Genomic DNA, 22,736 nt, shown 5'->3' with positions numbered 1-22,736 from the left:
GCAACAAAAATCCTGACTTAGGGTTGCAGTATGCCATGGATTGGATCTGTGTGCTCGTCTGTGTTTTCCATTTTAAAGACAGCTGATGTGCAGTGAGCCATGGAATGTTACATAGTATTTTCTGCTGAACCCTGATTTTGTTGTGGTGTAATAGTCCAAGTGTAGATCCACTCTAACTTACGAAATTGATGGCTCAGCTAAGAGCTTTGCTTACCAGCTCTGATTTGTATTTGTTCTTAAGTTTGTGGGGTGTTTTTTGTTTTTCCTACTTGAGAAATTAATGAGAAATTAATTGCTTGCTGAAATACATGTAGGTGCTGGGTAATCCTTCAAATTTACTTCCAGTTTCAAATTACTGTAAGTGGAGATGTTAAAAAGCAAAAAATCTTCATTCTCCTTGTACTAAATCACAGGGGTGCGTATTACAGCTTTTTTTTTTTTTTTTTTTAAACTTTCCAAAGTTTGGTCAGTGAAGGTCTTGATGGTAGTCCAAGGGAGGGAAAGATACTAGAGCAGTATACATGCTCAATAAAAGTTGAATCTTAAGGTAAGTGCTCGTGTTTCATGAGCCAGGTAGTAACTCCCACTGTGCACTTTCTCAGGTGATGAATGCAGAGGCATCGCTGCTACTTATTTCTCTGTAAATAATGCAGAGAAAAATACATAGCACATAGTTCTGGCTTATCTGAGAATGAAGAACTGGAGGCATCTCAAAATTTTGCTTGTCCTGAAGCTGATCATCTGTGTCCTTGCCACTGCCTGGGAATCCTGCTTAGCCTCCATGCAGAGGGGTCGTGCACGCGGCTATAAAGTGGTGCTCACAGGGTCCAGACTGCTGAGCTAGCCAAAAGTTGCACGGTCACTTTGCTTTGTCCCTTCCTTCACTCATCAGCTGCAGCAATCAGCTGAAGGGGCATTAAAGAGGTAGAGAATTTTTACTTAAAAGTACCATTTGACTGCAGATCAACACAGAGCTATCCTCAGGTCTTTTTAATAAACAGTGCAGCATTCTTTGCTGTAGAGCTAAAATGACAGAGGTCAATGGCCATGAGGTGGTACGCAACCCAAAACCTATTTGGCTTACATACTCAAAGCATGTATATACATGCACATTATGCATTACTACAAAATGGATTTTAGAGAGCCGCTGTTCAAGAAAATTCCAAATGTTTGTTTTGGAAAGTTATCCCCTCGGGAACCAAAATGAAAATCTGACAGCTATGCACATGTATGCACACACAATCATTCTGTCCAAATATCTTTTGAATAAGGGAGCGGGATGAAAACAGATGCTTGAATGTCTTTGTGCATTATGTCTGAAGGAGAACTCTTCTTTTTATGTCTGTAATGTATTTATATTTTATAGGGACTGTCAGGAAGGTTTTTTCTCTACTTCCTCCAGCAAAAATATAAGTAAATAGCATGCACTTGTGATAGAAAATAGATACCTTGAGGTCAGTGTGATTTTTCATCATATGCATGTAACAACTTTATGTATTCTTGTCTTCTGTAATGCAGAGAAAGATGAAATGGTATACTAGGGCATACTTCTGCTTTGAGTACTTATGCTTGTACCGTGCTCTTCTTGAGAGAACATATGCATTTGTTTTTTAGGAATTATCTTCAATCCTGCTGATGCAGGCTGCAATTTTGAGGAAGATCTGTGTAATTTTTACCAGGATCACAAGGATGTCCCAGGATGGAGCAGAGTGAAAGTGAAGCGCAACGTGTATAGAGTGGGAGATCACACTACTGGGTTTGGTAAATCTGAACAAGAAGAGTCAAACTGGATGTTTGTTAATGTTGTTTGTTAATGTTAATGCGTTGTTTAAATTTTCACATCATTGGCAACATCATTGGCACACTTGTCAATTTGCCTTGCTGTAATTGCTTGCCACTGCACTCTATCGGGGACTCTGGCTGTGCCTGACCCTGCTTGCAGAGTGGCAATGTCACTGGTCAAAAAATCATGTGGGCCATAAATCAGAGTAACATCACTGAGCTGCTCTAATCTCAGTCCACAAAAGTCCACTGACTTTCTAGTCATAGTCACTAAATGACATAGACTCTATGAGTCCACAAAAACGTGCAGGCAAATATGATAGTAGCGTAACGCACTGATTTTAACGTAGAGGAGAGCTGGGCTCTTAGCTCTTCCAGGCAAGGGACAGTTGGAGTCTTCAAGGGTCTTCAATGTGAAACTCTATGCTGTAAAGCCGCACAGTGAAAAGCCTGCCAGTAAGTTCTGAAAATGTCTTCTGCACTTGATGTAGTGCTCTTCTTACATTTCCTTATATAGAGTGTTTGTGGTTATTATCTGTAGGATAAAGCCTCACCTGGTTCATAACATGCACTGTGTCCCATCCTTTATTCTTTGGTCTCAGAGCAGAATCTTTGAAATAGCTGGCTTTCCAGCAAGAGAATATTTCCATGTATATTTGAAGAGTGCTTATTTCTAGTAACTTACTCATGTACCAGTGTAGTTTGAAATAGCAAGTTTGTTTTTAGAAAAAAAATAATCTTATTTCCTTTCACTGTCTTTTTCCTGCCAGTAGAAACTTTCTACCACTAAAGTCTGTTGCAATAACTGAAACGGCTTTAACAGCAAACAAGCTATGCTAATCGTTTATTAGAAATACTCATTAGTTGCACTGTCTTTCAGGTTATTACTTGCTGGCAAACACAAAGTTTACATCACAGCCTGGGTACGTTGGACGTCTGTATGGCCCAACCCTGCCAGGAAACTTGCAGTTTTGTCTGCGTTTTTATTACGCTTTGTATGGCTTTTTCAAAATGAGTGGCACCCTCGCTGTTTATATTTTTGAGGAGAATCATGTGGTTCAAGAGAAAATCTGGTCTGTCTTGGATTCCCCAAGGGGTGTTTGGACTCAAGCTGAAATCTCCTTCAAAAAACCGATGCCTTGCAAGGTAAGAGCCAGCTCTTCATAACTGCAATGTTGTAGATGGAGGTTTTCCTTGCCTTTTCCTTTCAGAGAACTTTTTTATCCAAGGAGTAAACATGAGTGAGGTACCCCTGCAACATGAAATAAATTTCCCTAGGCAGTGTGATGGAGGAGTGTTCTTCTTTGTAGACTCGCTTCCATTAGCCCCAGTGAAGGGGCTCTGTAGCAGGAGCAGAGCAGTGCACTTTATGTCCTGAAGGGCAGTCATGGTATTCACTGAGGTACTGGGATAACAGCTGACTGGATGCAGCTATTTCTGCAGTTATTCTGATTCCTGTAATGGTTTTTCATTATATTTGAGTCTTCTGAGGAGAACCAGATGGATCACTACCTGAGATTACAAAGATAAATCTAGATACATCTTTTTAAAATTTTTTTATATTTTTACACATACAACAGAATTTCTAATGCCCTTTCAATCTCTATAGAAAGAAACAATTTCAGAGTATTGTTATGGCCCAAAAACTTAGTAGTAGAAGTCTCTTACAGTGTCATCCCAAAATATTTGCAGAAAAGTGTATTTCTTTCTCTCCTCTTTTTTCTTAAAAGCAAAAAGTAAAACCATGAGAAGATAATGGTTAAAAAGGCAAGCGTATAACATGTTTTTGCTATCTGCTGTTTCTGTTTTTTTTTTTTTAATTGCTTCTAAAAAGTTTCAGTAGCTTGAACAGTGTAACACAATGAAGGAGTATGAGTAGTGATGACAGCTGAACATGACTGTTAACACATGGTTTATAGCCTTGGAGGTGGCAGGTTTTTGTAGCACATGACATCTACAGGGAAAATCTTTTCCAGTGTGGATGTATGAAGAACTATTTTTATGTTTTCCTAGAAATGAAAGTATCTAAAACACTTGAGAAGAAGCTTGCCTGGGATGGAAAGCTTTTAAAAATTTCTTTGAATTGCAGCTTTTGTGTCTGTAGCTACTAGTCTGCCTGTGGGCAGTAATAGATGGGAAGAGCAGTAGAGGAGAGAAGAATGAAGTCAGAGGAATATCTGCTCTGCTTCTGTGACCAAAGGTTTGCAGAAGAGAAGAAACACCATACTCTGCAGCAGCAGAGTACTTTGGCCTCCAGCAGTTCTCAAAAACCTGCAGCAGGTTCTTCAGGTCTTGTGATGAGAAAGCCTTCTTTACTACAGAAACAAGCTGTAAAATGTTTCTGTTAAAGTTTCATTCTTTAGATATTACAAAAGGTGAGACTTAGAGCTTTAGAGCTTTAGAAAACTCTAGTTTTCAGCATTTCGTAATTTGGATACCTCTTAGTAAATATAGTAAAGTAACTATGTATTTTGGAGGATGAAACCTTAGCTTAGTCTGAAGGCTGTTATCTTACTGGGGAAGATCATTGAACAGATTGTCCCGGAAGCTGTGCTAAGCATAATGATACGGGGCGGTGATACGGGACGATCAACATGGCTTCACCAAGGGCAAGTGCTGCGTGACCAACTTTGTGGCTGTTTATGATGGCGTAACTGCATCAGTAAACAAGGGAAAAGCCACTGATGTAATCCATTTGGATTTCAGTAAAGCCTTTGACACAGTCACCCGTAATATCCTTTTCTCCAAATTGGAAAGATATGAAGATATGGATTTGGTGGGTGGTTTGTTTGATGGACAAGGAACAGGCTGCATAATTGTACCCAGAGAGTAGTGGCTCAGTCTAGATGGAGATCAGTGACAAGTAATGTCTCTAGGGACCAGTACTGGGGCTAATGCATTTTAATATTTTCATCAGTGACATTGACAGTGGAATCAAGTGCATCCTCATCAGGTTTGCAGATGACACCAAGCTGTCATCATACAGTCGACATGCCTGAGGGATAGGATGCCATTCAGACAGACCTAGGCAGGATCAAGGATTGGGCCTCGGTGAACCTCATGAGATTCACAAAGCCACATGCAAGGTCTTGCAAGTTGGTTGTGTACAGTACAAGTACACAGTACAGTACAAGATGGGGAGCAAAAGGATAAGAGCACAGCCCTGCCAAAAAGAGCTTGGGGGTACTGGTGGATGGCAAACTGGATGTGAGTCAGCAGCATGTCCACACAGCCCAGAAAACAAACCTGATGTGTGTATAATGAGGACCTAAAGAAATAGCTGACAGGGGATACTCACTTGCCATCCTCATTGTAGGCCTGTGTCAGAGGTGCATCAGAGCACATTTTGCCTGACTTCTGGCTCTGGAGAGTGAAATGTCACACATGAGACTCATATCTGCTCAGTGAATGTCACTTGTCCTGTTTCCTCCAACCTTCACTCATGTCCTTTGGTATATTACAGATAAATCTTTGTGTTTTCAGTCCTGTCTGGGGGATGGCAACCCCCACTCACATTTTCCATCTTGTCTGGCTCCTCAGCCTGTTCCATGTCTTAGCCTCAAATCCTGACCATGTCCCATCTCTTTGCCCTGCCTATGCAAATTCTTATAAATTATAGTGTTTTGGTTTTTTTGTAATCTAAAGTAACGAATTGAAAGAAAACAGAATTCTGGCATAAAGACTAAACCCTTACACTTTTTGTTCTCCTTCTCCAGTGTCTAGTAGTGCCCAAGCCAAAGAATTTTTGAAATAGGGGCAAAATAATGCCTTTTTTCCTAGCCTTATTCTTGGAAATGATGGAAGTGTTTTGGATTGAATCTTCCAAAACAAGCCTGAAGCAAGCACCCAGAATGGAAAATCTGAGCTGAAATCATTGCATCTTGGGATTGTTAATAACAAGGGAAAATCTTTCAGTGGGGTGAAGTGGGATTAAACATAGGATGGAGCTACCACCTTTTCTCTGGGAGATGTAGTGGTTGATGGGGCTAGCACATTGTTTTTTGAGGTGCATCAAGTCTAGGCTTAAGAAGGTGTAGGCATGCACAGTAGTTTAGCTGGTCAAGTGCTTGGTTACTGGGTGCAACTTGTAGATTGGCTCAGGGATCGTGGATACAGGGAACAGTCTCCTGGCTGCTCCTTAATGGCTAGCGAGGTCAGTGAGGTAGCAGTTATGTTGCATTGGCCAAAGAGTCCTGATGCTTGTAAAGCCAGAAAATACTTGAATATGTATGCCCTTCATCTTTCTTCCCAATATGAAGGGAAGGCTTTGAAAGCAAAACTTTGAAATCAATCTGATATGCTTTAATTATGTGTGGGCTTTTTTTTTTTTTTTTTCATCAGGCCAGTAAAACGGCTGAGATTTTCATCTTCTGGTTTATGTAATGTTTTTTTGCAAGTTCTTTCGGAATTAGCTAACTGCAGTCTGGCACAGATTGTTGGCTTGAATTCTGTGAGCAGGAAGCTTGATGCTGGCCAACAGACTTGTATTACGCTTTCAAAATACCGCGTTGAAAAAGTTAGGTGGGTATGATCCAACTGAGCAAGTAATAAATGTTTGTATATACATTATATATGTGCATACGTATATACAAACATACTGCAAATACATATGTTATATTAAACTGGTGGGAAGGCAAGACATTTAAAATCCCGATTTGTTTGTATCTGAGATGCTCTGTGTTTGAGTTGGTTTACACACCCGTGATCCTTTGCATAAAAAGTGTTTTTGTACTCTATAATACCCAGAAAATAAATGTCAGACAGAAGATCTTCCTAACAGTTGTTAAAATAAATGAAACTTGCCATACCTTGCCATATTAATATCATTAAGACAGCATAACAATCTGACTCTGAAATTTGTAGAATCTTTTGATCTGATTAAATGAACTGAAACTGATTTTCCAGGTTAATACATGGCAGGGAAAGGTCATTGCTAATGGAAAGACAAACTCACATGAGCCATGCAGAGCATGGAGATATTTGCATGCACCATGGAGTATCAGTTAGCATTTTAATCTTGGACATGTTCATATGCAGCCATAAAAAGATCTCCCTCTTAAGCAACTACGAAGAAAGTCTAGAAGTCTGTAGTAAAATGAAATTTTGACTGCAGGTTGATCTACTCACATTAGTTCTGGTCATTTCTACTAGATTTGATTAACCTTATGGATCCAAGTTGAAGGAGGGAAGATTTAGGTTGGATGTTAGGGGGAAGTTCTTTACAAGGAGAGTGGTTAGGCCCTGGAACGGGCTGCCCAGGGAGGTTGTGGATGCCCCATCCTTGGACGTGTTCAAGGCCAGGTTGGATGGGGTCCTGGGCAACCTGATCTAAATGTGTATGTTTGGTGGCCCTGCTAGGCAGGGGGGTTGGAGCTACATGATCCTTGAGGTCCCTTCCAACCCGGGTGATTCTGTGATTCTGTGAACCTTTCTGGTGCTCTGGCTTTATAAAGTGAACATCTCATGTTGCTTATTCATTCATGCAAGTTTTTATAGTTTTGACACACTGCTGTAGAGTTTCAAAGAGTTAAAAAATGAATAATGAATCCTTGAGAAGATAGTTGGCATCATAATAGTCTTCTCTATTTGCCCAAAGCTAGATGTGGCAGCGTTTCTTGGGCTTTTATTCTTTCAGTCTGCTTTTCTTCTTCTCTTTCCTTGAGTTCACCTGTTCATTTTCACCTGTCATCCATAACCAATTTTAGTTGCAGTTATGAGAATGTGAATCATATGAATGAGTTTTGCACTTCAATAGTTATTTGTTTTAAAACAAGTGAAAGGAAGGTCTTTTAGGGAATCATTAGGCATTGAAATCCTTCACCACAGAACGCTTTGAAGGCTAAGAACACATTTTAAAAGGAATTGGGCAAATTCATGGAAAAGAGACTGCAGAGACCAGTACAAGTATGACCTCCAATTCAGCAAATGCTTTAGAACATATTATAGCAAGGTACAAATGTCCTTATGGTTGATTTGCTTCTTGTGCTGTTTTTCCTAAACATCCGTTATCACCCCACTCTGCCTTCCTGCGCTGTGCTAAGAGGGTCTTTGCACCTTTTCTCTCTTTTTACCTGTAGAAATGCTCATGAAACAAGTAGTATTTTTAATCTGTATTGATGAAATTAATCAATTCTTAGATTTCTCTTTCCTGCTAATAAATCTGTGTCTTCTAATTGTCCATCAAAGTCATGGGTAAATGACTAGTGCGATATACTCCTAATTGCTATGGCTAGCTCACCAGTATGAAGGACACAGTTTTCTGCTTACGTATAAGATAGAAGAGGGCTGATATCTTGGTGTTCACTTCCTCCTCTGAAAATCTGTCACTTGTGCCAAATAAAGGTGTTTTTTTCAAGTGCTGTTGTAATACAACTCTTGATCCATACTTCCATATTAAAATGGACAGTTTCAAGAGATTGGAGTTGGCTGCATTTTGTGTTTTTCCCTGCCTGTCATACATTCTCTCATGCCTAAAACAAGATACTTACTGAGGAGCAGTCAGTAGAAAGGCCCTTTTAAGCTGATGTTAAGGTCTGTAAAGTGCTTGTAAAATGTGTACCCCACTGTCTGAAGTGTTTGATAAATAGTTATGGAAATGACACATGGGAAAAACAATCTAAAACTTACTCAGTTTAGAAAGTATTAGAAAGTATTTCACAGAAGCTAAACAAGGAGATCCATTGGAATAGATTTTAACATCATTTGCTGTCTGCAATAGTTAACCTACATTTCCCTTTTTTTGCTCAGTTTTTGTTCTGGGTAACTAGTACCGTTATATTACCATGCCACACCGTCAGTAACATACTTAAGTATAAAGGTGTGAACCTTTCTTTCTCTCTGGGAAAAAAAAGAGCTGAAGAACAAAGTTGGTTGAAAAGAAAATAGAGCCATAATAAGAGATTACTGGAAATCTAGGATGAGTCTAGGGGATGGTGGAGGATATCAGTGTCTCACATACACTGTTTGCAGGGTTAGGGTTAGTCTAGTCTCTACAAGACATGAAATAGATGTAGCATTAACACTGTGTGGCCTAAGCCTATTCTGTCAGATATATGTGGCTCTTTGACTGGTTTATTCCTGCAAACCATTTCCTTTGAACAGGAAGGGTTTTAAAAAACACTGGTTCAAATGTCAAGCTTATTACCAATATTATTCTATTATGTATGTAGATATTTTCACAATACATTATTTTTCCACTGGAGAAATGATAAATACTAATATTATTTTCACAGCAAGAAACTGAACTAGCATGCTAAGTGCCATTTAAACTCAGTTCATTTAAAATGATGCAGGAGGTCGCAGATAATCTAACTTTGGCTTAGTAGCATATTTCTACTACTGATAACAGATCTGTTTCTGTTTAAGCCAAATAGAAACAAGCCATTTAAAATCTAGTTTAATCAAACTAGTCGAAAATAATTTGGGCTACATTGATAACATTTGTATGAATCAGCCGTGGGGCAATCACCGTGATGCACTGATTCCATCTGCCAGGATTGGTTGCAGCTTATATAGCTGTGCAGTATTATAAATGACTGAAGAGATAGTAAAACTCACTGTTTTGTGAAAGCATCTTGACTGCTTCTTGTGTCATGTCACACTTTTATTTTGGATGCTCCCATCGTTTTTGGATTTCATAATGCAGAGCTTTGTGTTACTTCAAGGAAGCTGCAACAGTTGCTCCTCTCAAAAACAGACTCAGTCAACGAGAACATCATTATAGTTGCTTATGTCCTGGATTTTGAGTGAATCTAAATAAGTGTCCAAATGACAGAATGAGTTTCGTATGTATACAGATAAACAGTATGCAGTTTAAACATGGGAATGTTCAGCAGGATAAAATTGGGTAAATTAATTTTCTGCACAGGCTCGGGTTGATTTTCAGACACTGGATTTGGTAGTTGTCCCAGCTTATCTTTTTTTAAATATGTATATTTCAGCTGATCTGGTTTTCTGATTGAGCAACAGCTATGCTATCTTGGGGTAAAAAAGAAGGGATCTGGGAGGATCATTTATCTTTGTGTCTTTTTCTTGGCTACTTCCAACCTTCTTTTTATAAATTCCCCAATTTTCCCTTTTGTACTTTTTTTTGCATGCCCTATTCCTTCTTCTTCTCTTCCAAAAGAAGGTTCATTTCATATGCATACATTCAGCTCACATCAACTTGTAGAGATGCAGAGAGGTAAGGACTGGAAATCATTTCCACCTAACTTTGTGTCTGAGGCACAACCTAACAACATGGCATAAAGGAAGTGAAAACTTGTTAATTGTACCAGTTGTTCTCATTTTGTGTTACTCCTTACTCATATAGGCTAGGATAAATTGTAAGAATTGATCATTGATACTTTTGATTGTGCCAGGCGTGCCAGGGTGCCAGGAATGTTGATTTAGTGTTGCAAAATAAACCTCCAGAAATCAAGGCAAGGATTTGGAAGGAAACTCATAGCCTGGCTATGTCTTCTTTCTGGAACAAGAAAAAGGCATGAGAGAAAAACGTATTTTATTTTCTCAGTAACACAGGCAACAACTGCCTGCATTTGATAATGTTTTTAATTTAGCCTCCAAGATAACATGCAAGTCCAGAAAGATTTGTTACATTTTGAAACAGTTAGTATATTGTTCAGTTGTCATTTTTTATGAAAAGAAGCATGTGCGGAGCACAAAGATCCTTTATTCTCTTCTCCAAGGTATGAGATAGCTTTGTAAAAGATTATTTTTTGAATAACTGACCTAGGAAGTATTCTAATATAAACTGAGCAGATGTGAAGGACCATAAGATGCTAGTGCTGTCAGATTCAGAAATATGACTTGGGATGAAAGTTAGTGGCTGAGTGAAATCTGAATTCATGGAATTTTGGGGCGTAAAGTTCACATGCACCAAAACAGACATTTAAGGAAAAAAAAAAAAAAAAGTTAAAAAAAAAAAAAAAAAGACTTTTAGGACAAAAGAAGACTAAACAGATCTGATCTGCGAAGAAAAATATTTTCTACGTCATTGCTTAAAACTAAACTGAGAACATAACAAAATCAGCCAAGTGCACAAAGAACAATGTTAGTATGTAACGTTGTTGCTGATATTGGAAATGCTGCATGCCCACTCATTCATCCTTGCTACCCCTGTGCAATTATAAAGTCTTCTAGTGGCAATGTGGTAATGCTAATGCTGTGGATGACAAAACCGAGCAAGTTCACACATGTCACTGAAGCAAAACGATGCCTTGTACAAAGGGTATGCATTCAAAGGCCTTTGATAGAGCAAGTTATTGTTGTGATGCTTTAGAAATGGAGCTCTTTCTGCAGGATCCAACGGGTAATTACATACCTTGTATGGAACAAATTATTGCAATTTAAGAATAAAGAACTTGATCCTGCTCCCAATGATGTCAATAGGAAAACATCACTTAGAACATGATTCCACAGTGTGGAAATGTTTCACAAATGAGGACTGATCTCACCCTTTCATGCGTGGTTTTCTGAAGATCCTTGGGTTTAGGACTATAATATGTCTTTAGTTTAATACAGTGTTCACCAGAATGCATTTATTAACAGTCTGGTGAATGATGTCCACTTGACATAAGTATTTATTGTATTCCTTATTCCACAAGATGCTACCATGTTTTTTAACGAACTATGCCTGTTTCTTGAGAGTGACATTACAAATTAGGTAATGATCTTTGCCATATTAAACCTTAAGGCAAGGAGAGCAGATCTACAGAGAAGCACATGGGACCACTACTAGGCCACTACACAGAGCAGCTGTGCACGTTGTGCTGGGGCAGAACACAAGTCCATACTTCCAACAGTTTGCAGAATAGATTATCCTCATTACTGGGATTGGTAGCATTGAATGTAAAAATCAGAGGCTGTTTTATAACAGGTAGGTAAATAAACATGGCTAAACAAAGCAGTCTATAAAAATCCTGTATTAATGACTATGTTGAAGGTGTTTATCAACTTCAGCTTCAGTCTTGAGGAAACATTTTAAAAGGTTTTATTTCACAGTGAATTAAACATTCTGTGCTTTATTCAAAGTGGATTTTTGTTTTTCCTCTCCTGCTAATAGAGGATATATCAGGTAATGCATAAAGCACGGTCTTTTTCCATCAGCATGAAATTGTCAATCATCATTCAACCTCAGGTAAGGTAGCTGAGATGTTTACAGTTGCTGCAGAATATTAAAATATTGGAAGGGATATTCATCTGTCACCAGTCACTAACACAGACCTCATCACAAAGGAATTGGTCTGAAAAGCTCCACCCAAATTATGGTCATAACCTCAGTGGTCAGACAGATGGTTTGCAGTATTTAGGCAAAGAAAACTGTTAGCAGTATTTTCACAAAATAAACCTTATTGTGTCTTGTGTAATTTGAACAGCTCTATGTTACCCCTGGGAGAAAGGCAGCTGGGAATCTTACAGTTCTAGTGGTTTCTCTGCATTTTACATTGCCATCCTGTGAGTGACTTGTATTTTCCATGGCAGAATTAATGTGTAGTCAAATAAAACAACTTGGATACCACTCTTAATCTTCACAAAACCCAGATAAACACTGTGAGTGATGGTAGCATTTTCAGCCTTCTGCTTTATGATACTGTGGCCTTCTATCATTTCTGATGAATCCCATTTTGTGCAGTAGTCTCACCTCATTTCCTTGTGTTGTTTGCTTGCAGTTTGTCTGGGCCATCCCTGTTGGCCATCACTCTGCATTATTCTTTGAAATTTGTCTTTCCATGGGTAACACCTCCTGATTATAAGGACAGGATGGCTGAGGACCTTAAGCTGTTAATGCTGTTATGTTGGAGACATGAAAATAAAAAAAACAACTTTAGTGAGTCATCCTTTGACATGCTCTAAAAAATGCTCACTTTTCTAGTAAAATGTCAATCACATACATAAATATATCATTTGACTATAAAAATGGGAAACGATTTTCTATTTAATGAAAATATCTGAAATCCACTGGATTTTATATGTCAGTCATTTAGGCACTACTGGTGTGTGCCATATCAAAGTTAATTCATCCTTTCTGTACCGTCAGTATTAAATCATTAGAGCATTTGGAAAAAAAAGCGAGCTAAATTTTCAGACATTAAACAGTGCCAGCTTTTGTTGGAGATACATGAAATTTTGTTCATTATTGCAGGTTGTCTTTGTGAGTTGGTGTAAGAGCTTCTGGGACTGTGGACTTGTGGCACTGGATGATATATCATTGAGCCTGGGAAGCTGTCAGGCTGTTGGTAAGACCAAGTGTATTTGTCATCCAACAGCTGCTACCTTCTCCCCTTTTTAATAAGAACATATCTTATGCCATCATTTCCCAGGCCTTTCCTACAACTGGCTTCATTTCACTGTTTTTTTGTTGTTGTTTGTGTGTTTTTCAGTAGGTACTGCATTAATCCAATTTTTGGAGTATCACACATAGAGTGAGGACCAGATTTTGTTAACTCCTAATTAACTTCACTGACTCCAGTGCAGCTGTATATGAGGGATCACACCTTCAAGACCCTTTTATAAAAAGCAGACAGGAAAGCAATTTTCAGTTGCATTAGAAGACCAGAAGTGCACACAAAAGCACAAATTTGAAAGCACGACATTGTTCCTTTTGCCCAGAAATACAGTTGTGTGAGGCCAAGATACAGGCTCTTATCTGAGCTGAAGCTCTGTAATGAACACAGATAAGAGGAGTCCAACTCTCCACCCGCAGTGGGAGGAATTCAGTGCTTCTGAGTGAGTCTTTACCCTCTGACATGCACAGGGTAACCCCTCTGAACTCACTCACACTCCCTCTTCTGGGGCTTTTTAAGGTTTGATAATGCAACGATTGTATCCTAATTTGGAAGCAGTTCTGATGAGACGGGCACAATCTGTAATCCCATTCACTTCTGGAATACAGCCATGCCTTTGAAATGGTGATGAGGCAGACTGACCATGCCATTTTTACTGCCACGTAGTAATAACTATTTTATGACCTGTTCTAATTGGATTCATGCATCCAAACAGCTAGTGCCATCGCTGAAGAGGGGCAAGTCACACGTACAAAGCTACATAACTTTTTCCTAAAGTATATCCAACATTTGCCTGTTCTGTGGCTCTGTAGATCCTAAGGAAGTTGTAAATGAACCAAAGGTGCAGAACTGATGTTTAGATGTACAGTCATGCTGGCACTTGTCACCGGTGGCAGCAAAAATGTACTAAATTACCCTCAGTATGTGAGGTGTGAATGCTCCCTTCTGGCCAAGAGGGAAGGCAGCTCACGGTGCCTGCTCCTGAAGCACAAATTCAAGTTGTAGCAGAACAGAGGGCAGAGACTTCTTTATTATCATACTGGCAAGCAGTGGAATTCTTGGCATACTTTCTTTTACATCATCTAATGGGGCTGTAACCCTGAAAATACTCCAGTAGTTGCAGCTCTGCAGTCTGTTGCATGTGGTGGTGGGATCGGATGTCAGGGCAATACAGCAGGACTCACTGTGGCAGCTGATTTCAGATCATAGAAACCTCTTTCTGTGGCAGGATCTGTTAATGCGTGTTACACATACTGGAGCTTATTCAACTGTCTTGAGTGCCACAGGAGTGAAGGAAATACAGCAAACTGCAGGAGATGTTTTAAAGAATATTAGTAGATGTTAGTTAGCCACACTAAGGCACAGATTTCCCAATAGCTGTGAAGAAAATGAAATAAAATCCTGTATTTCAGTTTGGAACTGATTTTATAGGCTTATGACTCATCTGTTGCTAGGTAAACAAAAGTGATCTCAGCAGAAGCAATACACTGTTTGTGTCATTTCTCCATACATCTGTCTAATATATTTGCAGTTTTAAACAATAACATCTCGTTATAGATCTCTTGCCACCCTCTCCTGGTGAGTGTAATTTTGAAAAAGATGAGTGTGTATTTACCCAGAAGAAGAGAGGTCGTGGGAGCTGGCAGAGAAGGAGGGGTCCAACTCCCACCTCCTACACTGGACCAAAAGGGGACCACACTACTGGGGTAGGTGAGTTAAGCTTCACATTGAACTTTCTGAACAGAGATTAAGGATTAATCAAAATGCTTTGGGATGGTAACTTAGAAAACAGGAAGTTTTTGCTTCTTTATTCACAACAGTTATTGATCAAATGGAGTAAACAGGTTTCACTAGGACCCTCCAGAGAATGCGATGTTTAATCTGCATGCCAAGTGGAGAATTCAGTCTTCATGTCCCAAAGTAGCCTTTCCTTTGGGAGAAAAAAGCACACGGTGGCTTTCCTGGAGCCGTCTTCCAACCCTTAGCTTATGTGAATATTTCCTATAGCAAAAATGCAAACAAGTAGGTAAACCTCAGTTCTTCTGCATGAGTACCTTCTTAGTTGAACTTAGAAGAAAACATGGGTAATACAGGAGCAGTCCCACAGGCCCTTTATCTTAAAAATCTGTTCCGTCACCCCACTTCACTCTTTGTACTGTGCCATTTTACGTAAGAAGGACTTAAGTGAATGAGACCCCCATCACCATGAATGAGCTCACAGGAAACTACATCCAAATTGCCCCTGCAACTGTCATACCCAGTGACCTTTGCAAATTATGAATTGCATTTCTGTTTTGGGCACTTGTGTTCCTGCAGAAGATGACCTCAGCAATGCTTCCACTAGCTCTGGTGTAAGATGAAGCTGCCTAAGACTTGTGAACTTCAAATCCTTATGTGTGTTTCAGAAGACTCGGAGTGCCTAGGATTTGCCCTTATCTGCAAGGGAAAGTATTCATTCAACAAGGAACAAAGGCAGTGGCAGACAGGCTGACTCTCTCGCTGTGGCTATCAGCCTGGTCTGCTAAAAATTTTAGCTGGGCTATTTGAGAGGTTGGCCTGTTCCAAATGCTACCAAGAGCTACTATTATTCTGTCAGCTGAGACTGAGTGTAAATCATAGTTTAGTTATCAGCACAGTTATTTCAACTGTGCATCTGAAATCTTGCTCTGTGCAAGCTTAATTGAATATAATCTGGAAAACAGTTGTTTCCAGTTAATTAAATAAGAGTTTTACCTTATTTGTGATCTCTTCATGTAAAAACATGACTTTGTGTGTATTCAGCAAAATATCCCTTTCCTACCTCCTAGCAAAATCCCTATAGCTGCACCCTCAGCAGAGTATGGACATCAGCTGCAGAGACAGATTTGTGATGTCTGGGGCTGTACGGCCTAAGTCCTGCATGTGGAATCCAGAATGCAGATGGGAATGTTTCAGTTAGTACTGAAATTTCAGAGTGCCAAGAAGTTATTTATAACTGACTTCACTGTCAGTTACAAACAGTGAAGATTCTAAGTAGAAAAATTTGTAACTTCATAGATAAGTTTTAAAGCTTGAAATTCCTTATGTTTTCTGAAATAAAAATGAGAAGCTTAACTTAGAAACCTGAGCACATTCTGACCAGCTCTATTGGCTAAGTGATGAAAATGAAAAATGTAGTCTAAATATGAAACAAGAACATTTTCCTAATAATGATGCCTTAGTGCTGTGGAATGATTTTCAGAAGGGAATCTTGAAATTCTTGTCACTTTTCCAGTGCAATATTTGAAAAACTGTCATATTTAGGAATTGAACTAATTTTCTTTAAGTCATTGTTACTTACACTGTCCAGCTTTTCTGCATCAAGTAGGTATGTAATAACAATCCTCAAAGTAAGTGAGGATTTTTCTACTAGTTTCTGAACTTTATTTGAGATGGTTTTTTTGAAATGTGTGTGACAATCCTGGAGAGAAGCCATGTCTGTGCCACCTGCAGTCTCTCCTGCATAATATAAGCTGAAAGGAATAAACCACACTAAAAATATTGACACACAAATTGTTTTCGTAGGCAACTGAAACTCAGTTCTGTAAAGTGATTCAACATTCACGTTTGCTTTTTCTTTTTTTTTTTTTTTTTTTTCCCTGGGGATATTCCCTAGGCAATGCCATTTTTCCCCTTTCAAATACTCAATATTTTAGTTCTCCTGTTTCCAAAGTCAATATTCTTAAATGAGCAACACATTAGAAGAGTTGCTTGCAGAAAGAAAACAATGTGTTTCTTATTTTCTAAGCCTGAAACTGACTTCAGACCCATTTCCAGTTTATATGTTTTACTAAGCATAGTGAGATTGGAGTCTGATAGTTTGTATTCTTGGTGAAGCAAGAGAATCTTTTAAGCTTGGCCTGTGACAGGAAAACATGTTTACAGCAACATAAACATTTATTCCTTGTATCATGCATTTGCAGTGAAATGTACTGTAGAAATACGTGGATTCAAATTCACAAAAAAAGAGCTAATATAATCTTTCAAACAGTTTATAACATGATTCAGGCCTTAGAACTAAGGCAAGATACTCCAGTATGTTATAGTATGAGCTGTAGGTTTTGATTTTTAACTCAGATAATTCTCGAGCATAGTTAGTATCAAAATTCGTGGAGCCACTTGCACTGTTTGGAATAAAAAGCCCTAGGGAGTTCTCCAGCACACCACAGCAAATGGTCTTTTCTTTACAGATCTGCAGCTGCAGATACTCATCTTTTTCACCCTTTCTCTCTAGTGCTGCAGACCACCAAACTACAGCTCTGCCTAGAGGATGACTTCAGCATGGGTTTGTTTAGGTAACAGGGCTTTCAGGATCCTGAGACAGATCTATCGGCTGCTCTTGCTGCTCTCAGTCTTCCCCCTGCTTCACTGGTCCTCACGATTCTCCTTCCTCTTGGGGTCTATCTTGACTCCTGCACTTGTAGTAGGCAGAAGGACAGTTTCCTCTCCAGCATGACCAATAGGAAGCAGTGGGGCTGTAGGAAGGGTTGCTGCAAAATCTGGATTCAGCACCTGCTGGTGGGGTGCACTTCTCACGGCACAAAACGGCTGCCATGCGCAGCAGGTGGGATGAGGGGATGTTTTTCAGACTTATCGTACACCTCAGCCTGGACCCTTCCTTAGTTGGAAATCACTAAACGATGGATCTCAGAGAAGCAGGGGAAATACATTGTCTGCCAGCAATTAATGACTAATTTTTCCAAAGATCATAATTTGTGATGATTTCGCACTCTTTTGTGGATTCTAGGTAATCCACTTTTACTCACTCATGTCTTTGCATCTTCATCACAGAAGGAAAGTATTATTGATGTCATATGTGATTTAAAAGAGGTACTTCAGTTCATCTGCCTGGTTAATAGCATGAGCTCCTACACGTAGCCTAAGCAAGCATATTCCTGGTTTCAGAACAAACATGGTTTGTTTTCTTAATCTGCATTGCTTTCTGATTTGATATATTTCACTGGTTGTGTTTTCTTTAGTGTTCTTATATTAGCATTCATGAGCATTTTCATTACTGCAGAACAAAACAATTACAGTATTGCAAATACTGCAATTCACGAGTACAGCAAATAGTTTATCATATAGTTTTCCTTCTCAAAAATTTCAGTCATGGGTTTTTGTGTAATGAACTAGTGAATGGGTTGAGGGAATGTATTGTTCTTTATTAATATTTGATTGTATGTCTATTTAAGGATACTACATGTATATAGAGGCATCCAACATGGTCTATGGACAGAGAGCATACCTAATTTCAAGATCACTAAGAGGGACCTCTGGAAAACAATGCTTGACATTTTTCTATCACATGTATGGAGCTGGGACCGGATTATTAAGTGTTTATCTAAAAAGAGAAGGTGATGATGAAGAGATTCCTTTGTGGAGGAGGACAGGGGAGCAAAGCATCTCGTGGCTAAGGGCAGTGATAGAATATGAAAGCGATAGAAACTACCAGGTAAGGAAAAAAAAAAAAGGAAGGTAAAGCTGAGCTATGCACTAGAATCCAGGTTTTGAGTTGTATAAAATAAATGTGGACATCATTGAATGAATGGACATCTGAATAAGCTGAACTAATGCATAATTTTGGGATAGCAAACAAGAGAACAGAACAGAACAAACCTATGAAAATCACTTGATCCAACTCCGTGACCAAGTCAGGGCTAACCAAAAGTTAAGGGATGTTACTGTCCACATTATCCAAACGCCTCTTGAAGTGGCGTGGGGTTTCAGCTACCTCTCTGGGAAGCCTGGTCCTAGAGTTAAATGAAGCGTTAATTAATTCATTAACTCAGAGTTACTTTCTAAAATTATTTAAGTGTATTTTTCCATCACTTCTTCTTAGTAGTGGTAGTTTGTATTTAGGTGACTTGTGCAATTTTTTTTCCTTCCACTGTCTAAAACCTTGTCTAAATTTGATACTGTCACTAAGCTGTGATAAACAGGCTACATCTTTCAGGGTGGCACCAAAGACAAGGAATGATGCAAAGAGAAAGCTGAAGCGATACTGTCTGAAATAGCACTGGGCTGAGGACTACTAAACTTTCACTAAAATCAAGTTTAGCTTCATCAGGAATGATGAATCACAACAGAATGTTTTCTTCATTTTTTTCTTCTTTCTCTCTCTCTCTCTCTCTTGTCTTTCATTTGAGTAACACATGACAATACATTTCAGCTGAAAAGGAAAATAGGCACATTACATCACTGGAGCAGATTTATCACTGTTTCAAAATAAAGAAGTGTCCTACCGAACTGTGAGAACAAATCTGTTCCCCTCAGCATAGTACATATTCAAAGTCTGTGATCAAGGAAGTTAGTCCAGTAATGGAGTATGGAGGTGTTCTTCCAAGAATCAGGCTTTCAGGACACACTAGATCCCTGAACAGACTGCATGGTTTTTGGGGGGAGGAGTTGTTCTTTCAGTCCTTCCTTCTAGGTAGGGTATCCCTGAAAAGTTATGTCTTATCTTTACAGATTATTTTTGAAGCAATCCGTGGGGTGTCGATGAGAAGTGACACAGCTATTGATGATATTCTGTTCCAAGCAGGACCCTGTTTAGGTAAGTTTAAGCTCGCTTTTCTTAGGAGACATCTAGCAAGTCACACAGTGTTTTTTGTACTTAGGCGATATGTCTTTCTTTAAAGCCCCTCTGGATGGATCTGCATTTATGTTGCTGTTCATGTAGAATGTTTACTAATGTGTGAAACCATTCTTCAGAATTTGATTTCTTAGAAATTTTGTAGCACATTCAAAAAGCTGTATGGCGGTTCCATTTAAGTCCAACACAGTAATTATATTCTCTTTTGTATCTTAAAAAATACTAGCACTTATAGTACTTCCCCCTTTTTGTATTCTAGAAGTGGAAGAAATTCAATTTTCATCAGGCTATCCAGACAGCTTAAATGAAATTGAGTATTAAATACAGTCTGCTGGAAGAAGCGGAATGCTTAGAAAGCTTTTATGTGAGAAACTGCACAGCGGCCTGTATTAAAATGTGCTTTAAGTGAAGACTGGACTCATTTGGATAATCACCCAAGTGTAGGAGAAACTCAGAGCACTCGTGTTCCTTGCCTTTGCAATGAAATTATTGACTCAGGGCTTCTTAGACTGTTTTTTAATTTTAATTTTTTTCTCTTTTGCATGAGGTTATCAATTACTATATAGAGGCTTCCCATTTTGCACAGATCATTCAACACAGTATTTTAGTGCTTTTTTTTTTTTTTTTTTTTTTTTTGGTGTGTAAATCTTTCTGATATATAGGTAAAAAGAGGAAAGCAAAGGTGCACAATTAAAATCTAATATTGTGTTATCTTAAATCTGCATTCAGTGAATGTTTTGTGTTGGGTACAGAATGGCTTTATGTTAAGGAAATAATAAATACTTTAAGAGAATAAAGAAAATACTATTAGATACTACTAATATCCTACAGGCTAAGTGCAATTATTCATAAGACAATTCTCTCTGGGAAACTCTTTAACACTTTGCTGGTAATTTTTGTGTTTTTGTATTCTTTTACCATAAGAAATGTATTTGTCATTCTTAGCAATAAGAAGCTCACTTCTCATGTTTCAGTATAAATCAGTGTAACCTACTGCCAAATAAAACGGTTTGTACACTCACAAAGAATGTACTCACACTTTACCCAGTAAACTACAGTACCTTGCAATTGCATTGATAAGATATTGAATTCACATAATCTGTTAATTTTGAAGACTTTTTTTTATATTTGTGTTTGAAGTTTTGTTTTGAAAACATTAAAACTTCCTAATAAAATATAACTTTGAAAAAGTCTGCTTTAGGCTTTAGTTATTGGGGCAATGAAGGACAGAACTTAATATAATAGCCTGCATTTATTGCTGTGAATGTGAAAAAATGAAGAGCATGGGTTGTGTAACACGGAAAGTGGTTTGATCTACTACAGGAAGTTCCTGTACTGACCCATAGAAACGATTCTAACATACTAGATGTTTCTGCAAGATAGACACCCTGAAGAATGGAAATAGCCTTTGATCCTTTCAGAACAGAGGATGTGGCATTTCTAATTGGCTTTAAGTATCAACAGGACCTTGGACATGCTGGACCAGGTTCCTATTTTAGATACCCTCCACCCAAAGCCTGTTACATGGAAAGGTACAGAGTGCATTTAGGAAAAAAACCATAAACTAGCCTGTTAGCCTTTTCATTCTGATGACACACATACGCAAAATTGTTCATTAAAATACATTCAGTAATAACATGCGTATTTTCTTATTGATTGACATAAGTTGACACGGTTTATTTCCCAGAGACTGAGAAACACACCAAAGAAGTGACATTTTAGCTGCCTGTCGTAGCTATCCCCAGTCCTGTGGACAGCTGGTTACCAACCACGATTCCTGCAATTATGTTATGCAAATGAAACCAAGCAAAATCAGTGGACTGTTTCCTAAAGTTCACATGGCTTTACAGTTGTTCTATAAAGCTATTGTTTTGGTATCATCAATCATTCAGATCAAATTATTTATTTTAAAAAAGTGAAAGTGAAGTCATTAAATTCACCACGTTTGATGATTCTCCGTACTTCTCACTTCTCTATAAAAGAAAATGAAGCAGAAGATGTAACTGTCTCAGCCCTGTCTCTAACAGCTTCATTTAGCTATGCTTCCTTCCAACAAAGTGATCATTTTCAGACTGATACAGATGAGAACATAAGCAAATTATTCTTCTCACAGTGGTTATCTAGGAACCTCACTGGTACAACTATTTTGAAGATATCAGTGAGGATAATATTCATCCCACAACATTTCTGCTTCTGCGGGATTTAAAGAATGGAGGGAGAATTTGAAAAATTGCTTTAAATCACTATCAGTCCAAGGGCTGTAAGACGTCTGAAAAACAGGGAAGATGTACTCTGATTTCTCTACTGGCAAGCTTCAGTCTTATGGTGATGTAAAAACACCCCATTAATTCTGCCCAATTACAAAACTTGCCATGCACCTGAATTCTTCCCTGGATCCATTTTTGTGTACTGTCTGTTGCTCTCTCGCTGCAGCAGTAACTGTACAGGGAGCACAGAAGGGCAAAGACCAATTCTGAGATTGTTCCGCATTCAGCCTACTCACTGTCTGAACATTTCTTCAAGAGCAACTAGAGAACCTACAAGTAATTGCTTTGAGTTGTGGTACAATCTGTAGAATGGCTATGAAAACTTCAAAAGCTGCCAAAGCACCCAGACACTAGAAAGCTTGTATTTGATTGCTGCAATTGCAGAGTTGTGCTGCAGTGGAACTGAACTTGTCTTTTAAGCAGAGGAAAAGGTCTTTTAATACCCTCTTGCATAATAGTCTTTTACATTCTTTAAATGTTTTCCATTAGTTAACATTTTGTCATTATCCTTACTACTTTTTAAAAAACAATACCAAAATCTGGTCCCAGTTGCATCAGTGGAAGTACAGAAAAAAACAAAAGAAAATATTACTGTTATTCCAGGTTTATTCAATGTAAATCAAACTCTATTCTGGATTTATATTGTGTCACATCAAAGTAAATCTAATGTAAACTCAAGTTTACAATCATGAGGCTTCAATAAGACAGCACAAACTCCTAAATTCGTGGCATTCTGTTAATCTGGATCTTAATGGAGCTCAGGAGTGAGTGTGAGTACATGCTCAGGACACC

General features: G+C 38.5%; 1 protein-coding gene across 1 annotated transcript in view; it reads left to right on the top strand.

Annotated features, from left to right (window-relative positions):
* Positions 1-19,998, top strand: part of MAMDC2 (MAM domain containing 2) — a gene marked incomplete at both ends in the record, with an annotated part of 63,296 nt that extends 43,298 nt beyond the window's left edge. The window contains 7 exons of the mRNA XM_079548200.1: positions 1,615-1,761; positions 2,663-2,928; positions 12,926-13,019; positions 14,625-14,777; positions 18,278-18,537; positions 19,554-19,638; positions 19,937-19,998. Of these exons, the coding sequence (XP_079404326.1) occupies positions 1,615-1,761; positions 2,663-2,928; positions 12,926-13,019; positions 14,625-14,777; positions 18,278-18,537; positions 19,554-19,638; positions 19,937-19,998 (1,067 nt within the window). The remainder of the gene's footprint in view (positions 1-1,614; positions 1,762-2,662; positions 2,929-12,925; positions 13,020-14,624; positions 14,778-18,277; positions 18,538-19,553; positions 19,639-19,936) is intronic.
* Between the last annotated feature and the right edge of the window lie 2,738 nt (positions 19,999-22,736).

Source organism: Tetrao urogallus (assembly GCF_951394365.1).
Source record: "Tetrao urogallus genome assembly, chromosome: Z".
Classification (NCBI taxonomy): Eukaryota; Metazoa; Chordata; class Aves; order Galliformes; family Phasianidae; genus Tetrao; species Tetrao urogallus.
Note: the sequence above shows the minus strand (reverse complement) of the source record. Positions and strands in the feature narration are given on the sequence as shown.